Source organism: Nematolebias whitei, chromosome 12, assembly GCF_014905685.2.
Source record: "Nematolebias whitei isolate Nwh7 chromosome 12, NemWhi1, whole genome shotgun sequence".
Lineage (NCBI taxonomy): Eukaryota > Metazoa > Chordata > Actinopteri > Cyprinodontiformes > Rivulidae > Nematolebias > Nematolebias whitei.
In genome coordinates this window covers 37,206,473-37,221,821 of record NC_056509.1, presented here as the reverse complement: position 1 = coordinate 37,221,821, position 15,349 = coordinate 37,206,473, and the positions used below count along the sequence as shown (strand labels likewise).

The 15,349-nt window shown below is 39.5% G+C and overlaps 1 protein-coding gene across 1 annotated transcript in view; it reads left to right on the top strand.

Moving 5' to 3' along the window:
- Positions 1-15,000, top strand: part of LOC119417917 (glutamate receptor ionotropic, kainate 2) — a 45,692-nt gene extending 30,692 nt beyond the window's left edge. The window contains exons 2-7 of the mRNA XM_037685166.1: positions 3,345-3,512; positions 6,268-6,525; positions 9,460-9,641; positions 12,737-12,790; positions 14,127-14,300; positions 14,983-15,000. Of these exons, the coding sequence (XP_037541094.1) occupies positions 3,345-3,512; positions 6,268-6,525; positions 9,460-9,641; positions 12,737-12,790; positions 14,127-14,300; positions 14,983-15,000 (854 nt within the window). The remainder of the gene's footprint in view (positions 1-3,344; positions 3,513-6,267; positions 6,526-9,459; positions 9,642-12,736; positions 12,791-14,126; positions 14,301-14,982) is intronic.
- The last annotated feature ends 349 nt before the right edge of the window (positions 15,001-15,349 follow it).

The window sequence follows — 15,349 nt, the reverse complement described above, 5'->3', positions numbered from 1 at the left end:
ATATATATATATATATATATATATATATATATATATATATATATATACCATAAAATAGAGTAAAAGAGCCTAATATATGGCCTCACTTTAGTGTCAGTGATAAATCTCACTTCCCCTGGTTAATGACATCTTCTTTGCCCTCCTGCACACATTTTCTATCACTCCTTGCCATGGCCAGCTGCTATTTATAGCGGCTATGTCCATTGCAATACAACTGTACCTCTCTCTTTCTTCCCTCTTTATAAAATGCACCGCTTTCTCTCTGTCTTTTCTTTCCTCTCAATCTCACTTTTGTCTCGTTCCATGCAATTGAGTCAATAAACAGGCTTTAAACTTTTCAGTTTAGATTTTGTCAATCTCTGTCCGTGTGAGTGGACGGGAGTGGAAGATGGACTCCTGAACTCGGCTCTCATCCCGGAGAGTAACTCCAGGAACTGCACTCACGTCCTTCTTTCATCTTCCACCCCCCCTGCATACATTTTCTTTTAAGTTTGGATTCCTTAAAGCTTCCTTCAGGATTAACTTACTTTTAACTGTGCTGCAGAGTGTTGAAATATGTTGTTTTTATGTTTTTTATGTATGTATTTATTGTCATAGAGGGACATAGCTGATGAATTCTAGCTATAAGAAGATTTTACATCATGATAAGGTAAATGATGATCCTTTGTCATTATTCTCATTAACTCTATAAATAGGGTTAATGAGAATAATGACAAAATATCATCATTCAACCACGTAGATTAGATTGTAAAAGTGACAGATGTGTGTGTTTTATTTATATATCTATTTGGGGGGTCTTAGCTTAATAAAGAGACCACTTAAAGAGAAATGACTCTTGCAGATTGGACTCGAGGTTTGTGCATTAGATGAAGTGATCGGTGATTTTGTTCCCTGACAAGTCATTTACTTTAGATTACAACAGTAATACTTTATTATTTTTTTCTTCTTAAACGTTTAGTTAATGAACACACCTGAATTAGTTTTGACATCATGAGGAAATGAGACGCATTTATCACGAGTGGGCTCGAAACACTTGCTTTCCTCTGTTTGGAATCCTAAATCACGTTGATGGAACATCTGGAGTTTTAATCATCTTTGTTCAGCCCCAAATCATTGACAGGTCCGAGGAGAGCTGTTTGAAGTCGACAGTGCCCTGCTTCACAGCAGTAATTACTTTGATGGCAAAACATTGCGTGCTGTTTTGTTGGGTAGTACCAGTTTTGTGTGGGGGCTATTAGAAGGAGTTTTCGTGTAATGTCATCTTAATTTGTAATTCAAATTTCAGACGCCAGCTCCCCCGCAACTCCGAAACGAAAAGCGGGTGAAAGAAAATGGATGAGTGGTTTTGCTCCTTGTTGTATTTCACGTGAAATGTTCCTGGAACCGAAATATCAATGATACTACTGAGCTTTGCAAACTGAGTTCTGTGGGAATGTTCACATCTAAACTGCCGTAGAAAGATCTTTGAATGACCTCAGTTTGAGTTTAATTCTAGATCGACGAGCTAACAGCTAGTTTGAGTGGGACCAAGAACAAAGTGGATTGCTATTGCCTTAAAATAACTTTAGTCTTGAGAATTTCATAACAGTTCAGGCAAGAAGTATTTTAAAAGCAACAGCACTTCCAGGTAGGGTAAGAAAAATGTGCTTAGCTAATCATTAAATGATAATACATACTCATTATCTACATCTTTTTGGGGCTGTCTGGACTCATAATGTGGTAATAATTACCTATTGGTGTACAAGACAACATGATTTATTTTTCACCTCATCATTAGGTGACGGTGTTTATCTAACCCAGGGGTCTGCAACTTGTGGCTCTGGAGCCACATGCGGCCCTTTGGTTCCTCTGCAGCGGCTCTTTCAAGCTCTGACAAAGCGATCAAACCGCTGCTAGTTTCAACAGTTTCATGTCACTTCTTTAGCAAATTTGTGAACACTACTATACAAGGAGTAAAACTTACTCCCTTTAACTTTATGCTTTATTTCTTTCAGGTAGGATGCTTAAATTTTTCACAATAAAAAAGCACTAGACCTGCACAGTTTATTGTTTTATTTTTTATAAAAACTATTTAAAAAAATAATAATTCTTTACAATAATCCAGTCTTTTATTTTGTCTTAAAATGTAAAAATATCAACAAGTGTTAAAAATCATTAGATAGTTTTAGTTTTATGTCCTACTGGCCTGAAAAGCCTCCTCCAAAAACTTGGTGGTCCACGGGCCACCAGTTGATACTCACAGTTGGAGCAGGTTTTTGTGGCTCCGGACATTTTAATTTAGTCAACGAAGGGGCAGAAATGGCTCTTTGGATTATCAAAGTTTTAGACCCCTGGTCTAATCATGGTCATGAGCCTGGTAGGTTGAAAAGTTTAAGTAAAATGCAAGTAACCAGCACCTAATGATCAGATAAAAATTAAAAAGTGCTGCCATGTTCACTATTAAATATTACCTAACCATTTGCTAATTATTAGTCTAGAATTAGTTTGAAGCTCCCTAGATTAATAATGTTATTCACTGGCTTGTTATGAATGTTAATGTTTGTGTACAGTGCTCTGACATGACTTATGTTGTGACTTGGTGCTATTTAAATAAACTGAATTGAATTGACTTAAATTAAGCAAAAATGTGTTAGTAAAGAGTACATAAATATTGTAAAAAAAAAATTAGATTGGAGTTGCTTTGACTCAGCAGAAACCCACTTCTGTCTTGGCCCAGTTCGAACTAGTCATTAATTCATCAATCTGACCAGAATTAAACCATTTCTCCAGATCGAGGTAATCTAAAGAGCTATCTACTACAGGTAAGATGTTATTTGTACCGATCTTTCCACAGGACCCCACTTACAAAGATCGGAACTATTGCTTTATTTTCTCATCTGCCCTTGTGGCCTCATTTCTGTCCTCCTAGCTTTCCTGCCTGGCTTTATTTGCTCACCTTTCATCTGAAAATCATTGAACTCAATTGGACAAAGTGATAGAGTGAACCTTTCTGTACAAGTTGAGCAGGGGAGTTAAAGAAGGCAACCGCCCCTGAACTTACCTCCCAGTGCAACTAATTGCCTATAATTACACCTGACTGCTCCTGCGGAATACAAATCAGCTGAGATCCAAACGTCTTATCCGCCGTGCAAATCTGCTTCACGTCATTGTGCGACTGAGTTGTGTACATAGAACACAATAGCCTCAATAATATGAGTTTAGAAGATAAAACGATAGCACTCCTACATTTGTAATTACCTGCAACATATTGATTATTTACCTGAATGTGGTCTGTGTTAAGGAATCTATTGCAATTACACTTATCTAAAAAGGACTGTTATCTTCTGTTTTCTTCTCGCCCTCAGGGGGAATATTTGAGTCCATCGAGAGTGGCCCCTCCGGAGCAGAGGAACTAGCCTTTAAATTTGCCTTGAACACAATCAACAGGAACCGCACGTTGCTCCCAAACACCACACTGACTTATGACGTCCAGAGAATAAACATCTTTGACAGCTTCGAGGCTTCCCGGAAAGGTAAGTGAGGGATAAAGAAAACGCGCCAAGCAGAACTTCAATTTCATCAGATTTCTGTGGATTTTTTTCTCCCTTTTTCACAGCCCTTAAGACAATTATTATGATGCCTTCTTATTCTTCATCCAAACCTGATGCAACCGATGCTTCAAACCTTCAAACCTTCACACTGACATATTCATGCATGAGGTTTTATAGTGACAAGGATAGATAATAATAACTGATAATAAAAGCTAAATATTTATCATTTCAACTATATATTTTTTTAATGATTTTCATTTTTTTAGAGGCTGTGAAGAAACATGTTTGTGGTAAATTTAAATTATCTTGAAAACTTATAACCTGTACTGTGTACAGCATTATTATACAGACTGCTGTAATTCAGTAATATGCAATGCTCTGTAAAACACTAACATTCCATAGATGCTGATTTTCTTGGGAAATGTGCATTTACATCTTGCTAATCTTTCTTGATTATACAGCACAATACATTAAAAATCAATTATACCACGTAAAATAACATTTGAAATTTTCAGTAAAGTACTGGCAGTAGTGGTTGACAAAGTATCAAAAGCATGATAGCAATGTGTTTGACACAACTGTAAATTTAGCACTTTAGAGCTGTTTTTTTTTTAATTGGTGTTAAATTACTATTATATATATATATATATATATATATATATATATATATATATATATATACTCTATAAATCTGCGTGTGGTATATAACATTTAAAGAACAGAAATACTGTAAATCTAACAAAAGTGTTTAATAGAACTAAAACACACAATGAAACTGTGAAACAGATTGTGGTATTTTATTTAGGACATAAAAGTTGTCAACATGTATAGGCAGCTGTGATTTCACAGTAAAAACCTGGGCGTTGCAAAAACTGAAAACATCATTAGTTCGACTTCTCAGTGCAGTTACAAGAAAATTATACATCTTTTTTATGAAAATGAGAAGTTGAGGGGGAATGCAGCCATTGTAGGCACAACCGTAAAATCACCACAGCAATCTTTAAGATGTGCTTTACAACTTGTACAAGAGTTTTAATACAGTAGTCCCTTGAGACTTCACGGTTCGTTTTTTTTTTCAGACTTACTCTATCGCGTTTTTTCAAAGTAAGATTGGACATGACAAACAATTGGCTGATTGATGGATGAGCCGAATGTTTGGCATGGAATTGTTATTTAAAATAAATTATTTTAAATTATTTAGCACCTGCTGCACCTGTGTGCGGCCCACAGCTGCAGGAGAAGCTTCCTCCTGCATCATGTTAGATCTCCACTCTGCAGCGGAAAAGTGGGTGTGGCCGAGAGTGCTGGCAGAGTGCAGCCGAGGCAGAGAGCTGAGATCATGACATGCTGTGCTCTTTTAGAGCATTTAAAGTTTACAAAATTGTTAGGGACATTGCAAGAGTGTGGGAAGGGTTTAAAACATCTTAATATATACAGTAGTCCATCGTTTATCGCGGGGGATCTGTACCCTGAAGACCCGTGATAAGTGAAAAACTGCGAAGTAGGAATAGTAGTACATGTAGTAAGCAGTAGTTTATTTTAGAATTTATACATTAACGTATTTTAAAACCTTCCCACACTCTTGTAATATTCTAAACAATGTTTCTAAACTCTAAACGCTCTAAAAGAGCACAGAATGTCATGATTTCCCCTCTCTGTGCCTCCGCTGCTCTCAGCCACCTGCAAGTGCTCTCGGCCACGCCCACTTCTCTGCTCTGCATGCAGATCAGCTGATCAGCTTTTCAGATGCAGCAGGAAGTTTATCCTGCAGTGTGGGCTGCACAAATGTGCAGCAGGTGCTAAATAATTTAAAATAATTTATTTTAAATAAAAATTCCATGCCGATTGTGCAGCTCGTCCATCAATCAGCCAATTGTGTGTCATGTCAAATCTTATTTTGAAAAACAAACAGCGAAGTAGCGAGGGACTACTGTATCTGTATATAAATACTAAAGTAAAATACTACTTACTACTACAGTAAATACTAAATTAAACTACTACTACTGCTACTACTACTACTACTACTACTACTTGTGTACATAATTTTGTAATGACAATAAAGTTTACTTGAACTTGGACTAGTGTATCCCTACTTTGCAGTTTTTCACTTACCATTGGGGGGGGGGGGGGGGGCGTGGTCCCAAACCCCCGCAATAAACGAGGGACTTCTGTAAATCACAAGTCATTTAATTTATGAAAAATGGCCTTCAAATAAGGGCAGCATGGTGGCGCAACTGGTAGAGCTGCTGCCTCTCAGCGAGCAGGTCCTTGGTTCAAACCCCGGTCCAGGGGCCTTTCTGGGTGGAGTTTGCATGTTCTCTCCGTGCATGCGTGGGTTTTCTCCGGGTACTCCGGTTTCCTCCCACAGACCAAAAACATGCATGTTAGGCTGATTGGTAACTCTAAATTGTCCCTAGGTGTGAGTGAGAGAGTGAATGTTTGTTTGTCTCTATGTGGCCCTGCGATGGACTTGCGACCCGTCCAGGGTGTACCCCGCCCCTCGCACAGTGATTGCTGGACATGGGCAGCAGCGACCCCCGTGACCCAAAATGGAACAAACGGGTAAAGAAAATGGATGGATGGATGGATGGGCCTTCTAATAGGAGGGTGTTTAGGAAAATGTATTTAACTCTTTGCTTTAATCTGTCCTCTCTAATCTTCTACGTCTCAGTTATGTAAGAAAATAGAAAATTGGATTTAAACTTTGAAATTGACAAAATGCTTCCTCTCATTTCAGCATGTGACCAGCTTTCTCTTGGAGTGGCGGCCATTTTTGGCCCGTCACACAGCTCTTCTGCCAACGCAGTCCAGTCCATCTGCAACGCTCTGGGCGTGCCCCACATCCAGACCAAGTGGAAGCATCAAGTGTCAGACAACAAGGACTCCTACTATGTCAGCCTGTACCCCGACTTCTCCTCCCTCAGTAGAGCCATCCTGGACCTCGTGCACTTCTTCAAGTGGAGAACAGTCACTGTGGTCTACGACGACAGCACAGGTACAGGTACAGTCAGTGTCTGTCCTTATCTTCCAATCCTCTGTCTGTTTTCTGTGGTGATAAATGTGTCTTTTTTTTTTAAATCATCGTTTACTCCATAAAATGTTTCAAGGGGGGACAAAACTAAGATGTACCAGGTGAACTACAAAATGTGGCACTGCTCCTCGGAGTTCAGCGGGCGCTTTGTAACCTGTCAAGTTAATTCAGAAATCAATATCTTACTGTTCTGTCTCAGTCCTCCAGGTGCTGCCCATGTCAGTCTTCCAAGAGAGTGAGCAGCAGCAGAGAAAAAATATAAAATAAATAAAACCACATTACCCAGGATGACCCTGTGTCTCTTCAGATTAATGCAATGCAGAAGTGTAGTGTGTGTGGGGGGTTGACAACAGCCATTAATAACACACAAAGACACTTGATCTCTGAGGGTGGCTATCAAACGTGTCTCTAAGCCACTTTGTCTATTCTGTAACTTTGCAGAGTGGCTCATAATACGCATTTTAAAAGGCGAGTCGTATTTTAGCCGGAGTACAGTGGTGTTTTTATAATAAAGTGCAATCGCTCTAGAGGAGATGACAAAATTCACATTTTATGAGATATCTGGCGCGATGCAGCCGACAACTACGTGTAAGTAAATTACGCAGAGATCTAAGAAGACTCACATTTTAAACAAGATGTCCAATCTATGTGTTAAAATGGTTTTTGTCCTGTAATTAATTATTACAAATTGTGCTATTAAATGCACACAAAGTACTATTTTGCTCCTTCGATATACGTAAGTAACTCAAAAGTGTTACCTTTTGCTCAGTGGTGTGGTCTACATTTTTGTACACGGTATACTGTGCTTAAAAACCAAAGTACACCGGTTAGTACAATGTAATTGTTAATTTATTTTGATTTTTAAGCATACTGAGCATTTCCAAATTTCTCTGATGCTTATATCTGAATAAATGAACAACAAACTTTGTACAACAGTTGGCTTTGTATTAAAAGTTATGAGATTTATAAAACAGTATGAAAGCAAAACATGTTCAAGTATTAAGTAGTAAGTACAGAAGTATTAATTATATAAAAAAACAGGTTGAACCAACTCAGTGTGTCTATACAATGTTCCACATGTGTTGACAGTGACATGAGCGTCACATATCATTGCCAATTATACATGACATGGGCTCGTATAATTGGGCACTTTTAAGTGGGTATACTGAAATTCCCTATACCCATCTATCACATAGACTACACTGCTTCTGCTGCCATTTTTGCGTCTCCAGTTACACGTTTGTGACATACCTTTCAGTAAACAGTCTATCCTGCAGCATTCTAGCACCATTATGACCTCAGATTATATCCCAGTGGCTCATCCCACTTGCCACATTATTCTGACTCATCTCTTTGACCTCTCTCTACTTCCTGCCTCTAAGCTCGATACAGTAACACCCTCAATCACCCTCAAATTGTCCCGGAAAAATGCCAAGAGATGGCCTCTTGCCTCTTTCCCTCAGTCGGGAGCAGTTTCGGCCTCCCGTGTGGAGGATTTTTTTTATTTCCATTTTCTGTTGTAAGACACCTGACGTCGTGAAAAGTGTGACAGCTGCATCGCTCCCCGCTTCACTTGCACCCCAGTCTCAGGCGGTAATCACACAGCGTCATGCTCCAAGGCCCCGCACTGCTGATTGGAGCCTATCTGACGTCTGGCAGGAAAAACTATCGGAGGGGATAAAATATTCACACACAGCCGTTAGAAGATCCAGGGGGAATGTCTGAAGGCATTAGCCAGAGCTCGCAAACATCTACACTGACAGTGTTTCCCAAACGTTGAGCTCCCTTGACAGATTTTTTTTTCCTTGCTCAACACCTCCCAAAGTGTCAGTATGAACAAAAACAGGGAGAAGCAGACATGCCCCAGAGTAGGGATCTATAGGGATTACCTTAGGACAGCTCTCAGAGGTTCAGAATTCCTCCCTATTGTAGTTCATTTAACAACAAGACCTGCATGTATCTATTTCGCACCAATTTTTCTGCAGGCCTCGGGGAGATCCAGCCCCACTCGTGGTAAGACCATTAAACTGCTCACACAGCACTTCGTTTCCAAATAAAAAATAGGCTGAGCTATCTTGAAGTGGTTCCACACACAAAAAAGGGAAAAAAATCCTATCTTTCTCCAGTTCTCTCTCAAACTACCCTTTCTGCTCGATCCATTTTTATACCCATGACAAGTAATCATCTCTCCCATCAATCCGGCCCCCTTTCATCCCTGGACTCTGAAGTCCTTCAGTGAGGGAGAAACTCATTGTAATCTCATCACAGTATCTCCTGGAGAGCTTTCTACCTGAGCGTGTGGTCGAGAAATGAAAGGTGAAGATTGGAGCTGAATATGTGATGGCGGCGTCAGGCTCCCTGGAGGGGGGTTGGTGGTGCAGGGAAAGTACAAGCTGGGCAAACAGAGCCGCTCTCATCAGAACACATCTGAAGTGTGTGTGAAAAGACAGAAGAGGCTGAATTGACCGAGACTTTCCATCAGGATAAAATTGAACCTATTCAGTGCTTCAGTGTGGCGTCGTGGAACACAAGTGCGAATCAACATTTTGGAAGCCCCTGTCAGATTGGAAGTTAATGTAGGAGGGCGCTGATCGAGGCTCTTTCGTTTTTTTTTTTGCTTTCGGTTTAAAGGAGTGCAGTGTGCTGGCTCGTTCTCCTGATGGGTCTGAAGCAGTCTGTTTGCTTGCCAAGCATGTGTAGGAGGATCAATAGAGTGTGGATTAGAACGGCACGCATATAAGTCTTTTTCTGCCGAGAAAACCTAATCCCAGCTTTTTTTATGGCACCCTTAGAATCAGAGATACTTCAAAATGGCGACAGATCAAACATACCGTGTTGCTCCGTTTTTTTCCCTTAAAAATTCCTCTTTCATGCTATGTGCATCCTTTTTGTCCACAGGTCTCATTCGACTGCAAGAGCTGATCAAGGCACCGTCGCGGTACAACATCCGTTTGAAGATCCGACAGCTGCCCACAGAGACCAAGGACGCCAAGCCACTTTTGAAGGAGATGAAGAAGGCGAAGGAGTTTCACGTCATCTTTGATTGCGGACACGAGATGGCTGCCTGGATTCTGAAACAGGTGCAGTTGCATTAACGAGCTGCCAAAGTTTCAGGCAATCGTTGAAGCGATAACGCAATGAACTCTTTGCAAACACCCAATAAAATAATAACTATCAAAATATTGTTCACCCTAAAACTGAAAATGCTGAGAATTTGGTCATAAAATAAACAATTTGTATCATGTTTTTTTCAGTGTTGTATAAAGTACCTCAAAGTGATACTTCGGTGAAGGTGCAAGTATCTTACCATAAAATTACTTTGGTGAACATTAAAGTCTCCTTTAAAAATTATTACTTGAGTCAAAGTCTTAAAGTGTCAGACATTTAAAGTACTTAAGTATCAAAAGTAAATTTCACATATAAAATGTACTTTGTACTTAAAGTAAGAGTATTGAGTAAAAGTGAATGGTTAAAATTTCCAAAACAGCATTTATTGAGTGCAATATCCAGTGACAAAAACTTGAAAAGTTTGAACTGAACAATAAAAGATTGCTCTTTAAAAAGTCTGATTCTAATGAAGTATATTCATTCAACCATTATTAACTTTTATTAACAAAGCTGTTAGAAAGCCCACATTGTTGTGTAGTTGGCTCCTTTACTGAGCTTGGTTCTGTTTGGTTATGGCTTCTTACTTTCTGAATTTAATAGTTCCTATGCTCTTGAATGCACCGTGGCTGTTCCAGTGCTAGTGAACGCATCGTTCTGTGTAAAGTGCAGAGCTCAGTTGGAGGTTTTTGTTTCTCTCCTGACATGGACGGAGCCTTGTTGTTCAAGCTTGTTTGTGTTTTACTGGTTTACTGCTGTGTGTAAATACCAGAAGAAACACAGCAAATAAATCACCCTAAACTGAATATCTGTCTCTGTGTTATTTAATGGGAAGACTAGTGGCCCGACAACTTGACCTTGCTGCTCTAACCAGTTAATGTCTTGGAGAACACCAAACCTCTCCTTTTTAGCAGCTATCGTCATTTTTACACCTATCAGGAATTTACAGTTGCTGCACTGTGAGTCTACAAAGACCTATTGTAACGATTAATATCTGCATATGCATCTAGCTTGTTCACAACGGGAGCCGCAGTTTTCACACAAGCAGTGGGGGAGGGGCTGGGTTTGTGAGCGAGAGTGTCAGTGAGGGAGAGAGAAGGGGCCACATGAAGTCACAGACTGGGATAACAAACTGGCATTGCCCAATCAGATTTCTTTTAATTTTATATTGTAGGAACGAGTAACTGAGATGGTTATGGTAAATGTATCGGAGTAAAAGTACACATTTCATTGAGGAAATGTAGTGGATTAAAAGTGAAATTCGCTAGAAATGTAAAGACCTAAGTAAAGTAAAGATACGTCAAAATTCTACTTAAGTATAGTAAACAAGTATTTCTACTTTGTTACTGTGGGGTTTTTTTTTTCCTGAGTTTGAATATGACTCAAGATTTATATCTTTTTCTCTGGTAGACTCAGTGCCGAGCGCATAGGCTCATCGTTCATTCATTATGTATAAGTGCTAAAACAATAGGCTCATGTGCTCTCGCTTTATTACTCTTTCTCTTAAGCACTGATTCAAATCATTAGGATACCTTCTTTCTGCTCTCTGCGGCTGTAATCTCATTGTGGAATATTAGATCTCATCTACTGACCTATTACAGACAATGCTCTCGATTGCACAATAAAGTTTTTTAATTAGAAAGTGTAACTCTGCTCGCAGACATGTTGAGTTCATTGAACCGAAGCACATTATTTATGACATTTGTGGGGGGGGTTATTGAATGGAAGGATGTTATTGCACTGTTAGAAATGAGTGCCCACACAAACCTGTGAGACGGCAAAGAATGAATGTGCTTTAAGAAAAAACTAAACTAAACTTCTTGCTTTGCATTTTAAGCATCGACTAATTAGCAAAGACATAAAAAACATTTTGTCTTGAAGAACATTTAGTTCATCTAAATGTCATAAGTTCTGCAGTGCTTTTGTTTTTGTGGCCATTGGCTGTTTTCTTGGCTGTTTTTTTTTTTGTGTTTGCTAAAAACAACAAAGATTTTGGAAGGTATTTAGCGTGCTTTCAAAAAGTGAAATGAGTTGTGAAATGGACACGTTTATATCAGCGTGAACAACACATTTAGTGTGAAACATATCAGCTTTAAAATGCTTTTTAAAGTACATCTTTTTCACACAAAATGTGAAAACAAAAAGCGGTAGGTAGAATGTGTCATTTAAGCTTTTATAAAAGTGAGGCTGTTAATTTTTAGATTGTATCCTTTAAGTTGTATGAAGGTTTTGCATATATAAATTTGCGTAATAAAATATTCAGATACTCTACTGAGTTAGACATCAACAGTCTTTCTAAGTAAAATAATACCGTATTTTTCGAACTATAAGGCGCACCGGATTATAAGGAGCATTATGCAAAATAAGTTCATTGTGACAGATTTTTGAGCGCTGTGTACCACAAAAAATCAGTTCGAGGTCAGTAAGCACAACCAGAATTAATACATAAGGCTCACTGTTGATTTTTGAGAAAATTCAAGGATTTTAGGTGCGCCTTATAGTCCAAAATATACGATAGTTAATAAATCACCAGTTCAACAATAGTTTTAAACATTTATGTATTTCCAGCATAAAGAAATTGTCCAATCAGCTTTGAAGTGATGTTCTGTCATCACTTTACACGCTTATAAAACAACTCTTTTCTTAACAACCTTTACACTTTTGCATGACATGCTTTATCTATGCTCCTCCTGCGTACAGCACAATGTCATGTTTTATAAGGCTTAAAAAAATAATTTATTGTATTTTTATTTAATGGCATTTGTTTGGCAATCCATGAGCCCTGCCTGGACAAGGATTTAGCATCTTTCTCTACACTTTAATCTCTTTGCTCAATGGCTGATGTTACGACTGATAAGGTAATAACTACTGATGGCTATTATACAGAGCATCATTTCAAAGTTGACTGGACTATCTCTCTATATGACCTTTTCCTTGAGTCTTGAAGAACAATGTCACCTACTATAGAAGTGGAATAACGTTTGAATAAATCATTCTAATTGATGACATTATATTCTCATTTAAATGTATTTAAGTATACTTAACGCCTGATGTTCTTTTCTCCCTGTAGGCACTTGCAATGGGTATGATGACTGAGTACTACCATTACATTTTCACTACCCTGGTGAGTACATCAGCCCTTTTTTGGACTGTTGTTATCTAAATGTGATGATAAACCATCATTTTGTTCTGAGGTTTTGCACGTTTTGTGCTTTATGATTATGTGTGTTTTCAACATTCTCTTTTTGTTGAAGTGCAAATGTTTAAATCCATCATCTGGAGGTCCAAGTATCTGACAGCATTGTTTTCTGTTTTGAGACAAAAATGAGCTAAATTTGACTTTTCAAAGATTTTTTTTCATGTGTGTGAATTATTTTGAAGCTCCTCCACGAATTGATGAAAACGCTGAGTCACTCTCAGTTACTTCATCCACTCTTTGCATGTTAAACAGTTGTGAAAAGTTTAAATCGAATGGATTTTCCCTAATCCAGCACCCACTTTTCACCCCACCTGGCTGACCACTACCCTGACTGCAGGAGACAAAGGCAGGTGAAAGTATTTTCCTCTGACTCCGGCTGCCATTTGAAGTTCTCCAAAAAAAGTTCTTTGATCTAGCCACTACAAAGATTGCCCACTGCCATGCTCCAGATGAAAAGCAGCACATCCTCCCTGAGCCCAGTGAACAGAAGACTGAGAGCTCAGATAATAACCCTGAGCAGGACATACTGTAACCCATTTGTTCCATTAACAAACAAATGAAAAACACCATGCCGTTTGGAGCACAACTGGAAAGTTCGAGGGAAAACAACCTTAAAGCGCACACATATAACCATCCTTACTTCATTCACATGCATCTGTCTAGATAAAAGAAGAAGGTGACAGCAGGTATGTCTTTGTGAAAGAAGAGGACAGTGATTCGGTGGCATTGCTGCTGCCTGTTGGGATGGAAACATGCCTACTTTAACACTGGCCAGTGTTTGGCAGAATAAGGTCCAATCTGCTGGCCTTGGCTGTACACTCTGGTACCGAGCCATTCGTGCTGCTTTCGGAAGAGCAAATATTGACCATGGCACCCCTGCTTTGTGCATATCACCTGCTGCTGTTGCTCTTTCAACTGTGTGGCTGCATCCCAGAGACATCTGCCAGGTTAGATTCCAGACATGCCGTATATCCAGGACAATCGGGTTGTCCTTTTACTTCCACATGATAGATGGCAGACCACCAAAAGCCTGCCTGTAACCTTGAAAGTATCGCCTTAATCAAGGCTACAGCCTCAGCATGAAAAAAACAATCTCTGGAATACCCTCAACTGTACCTCTCTGCTTTCATTTATTGTGCTACAGCTGCAAAATCCACTAACTTCTCCTGATTGCTAAGAGGTGTATAAAAAGTGTAAAAGATTCAATAAACCTAATTTCCTCCCTAATATGACTGTTCTGCTGTTTAATTTTTGCATCTAGGATCTTTTTGCCCTCGACATGGAGCCGTATCGCTACAGTGGAGTCAACATGACGGGGTTTCGCATACTCAACACCGAAAACTCTCAGGTGTCATCAATCATCGAGAAGTGGTCAATGGAGCGACTACAAGCTTCGCCCAAACCGGACTCGGGCCTGCTGGATGGATTCATGACAGTAGGCTCAAACCTTTGTTTCAAACTCTGCATGCAGGAATATGTTTATAGTCGTGCTCTGTCTTTGTCCAAAAGGCCAAATAAATTGGATTTTTATGATGCAGGCAGTTGTGTTCAGGAACAATCGTTTGCACAGAAGCATGGATCAGTTTCAATGCAGCAACTAAATTTTACTTTAAATGCTTTGCTTGTTTCAAAAGGGAAATCGTGTGGGTGTGAGATGTCAATCATAAGCACCATGTTGCAGGGTTCCTGGGGTGAATATAGGAGTAACATAAATGCCCTCTGCGTGGAGCATTGGAGTCGGTGCTCCTGGGTCTAAATGCTCAGTAATGAGCTGGTATGAATGGTAATAGCCGTTTATCTGCCCTCCTGCCTCTCACATCCTCTACTGGGAGCATGGCCAAAATATGACAATCTGTCAGTGTTCATGTGGAGGGAGGGAGCAAATTGGATGGAGATTATGGCCTTGGTTTTTTTTAGGACGGTGTCCAGAAAAGCCAGGAATAAGGTGATTTGAAAGTGAAAAAGACAAGAGAGCTCGTCATTGACGTTCAAGGTCCCTCTCTGGGTCTGTTGTTGTTTACGCTGCCTCCCTCGCAGCACCTTCCTCTGAGACAAACACCTTTCCCACCCCCCACCCCCTTTCCTTTAAGCCATCCATTCTGCTTTTTTCTTGGCAGATTCAGGGTGGAGTGTGAGATATCTGTGTAGTGTAAGAAACGTCTTTTTGACAAAGGCTTACAGACGAGCCTTTGAAACTGACGCCGCACATGATGTGTATTCATAAATCAATCACGGCTTTGATTCTCTTACCGACGATCAGAAATGAGCGCAATCTCTCAGTCATGGAGAAGAACGCCTTGCTCTCACCGCCAAAGGCAAATGGCGATACTGTTCTATTAAGTATTGGAGTCAGCTGTGTTTGTTAGCAAAATATCACACAACCCAAATATGTCTATACAGTAGTCCCTCACTTATTGTGGAGGATCCATAACCTGAAGGCCCGCGATTAGTGAAAAAACGCAAAGTAGGAATAGTAGTACCGGT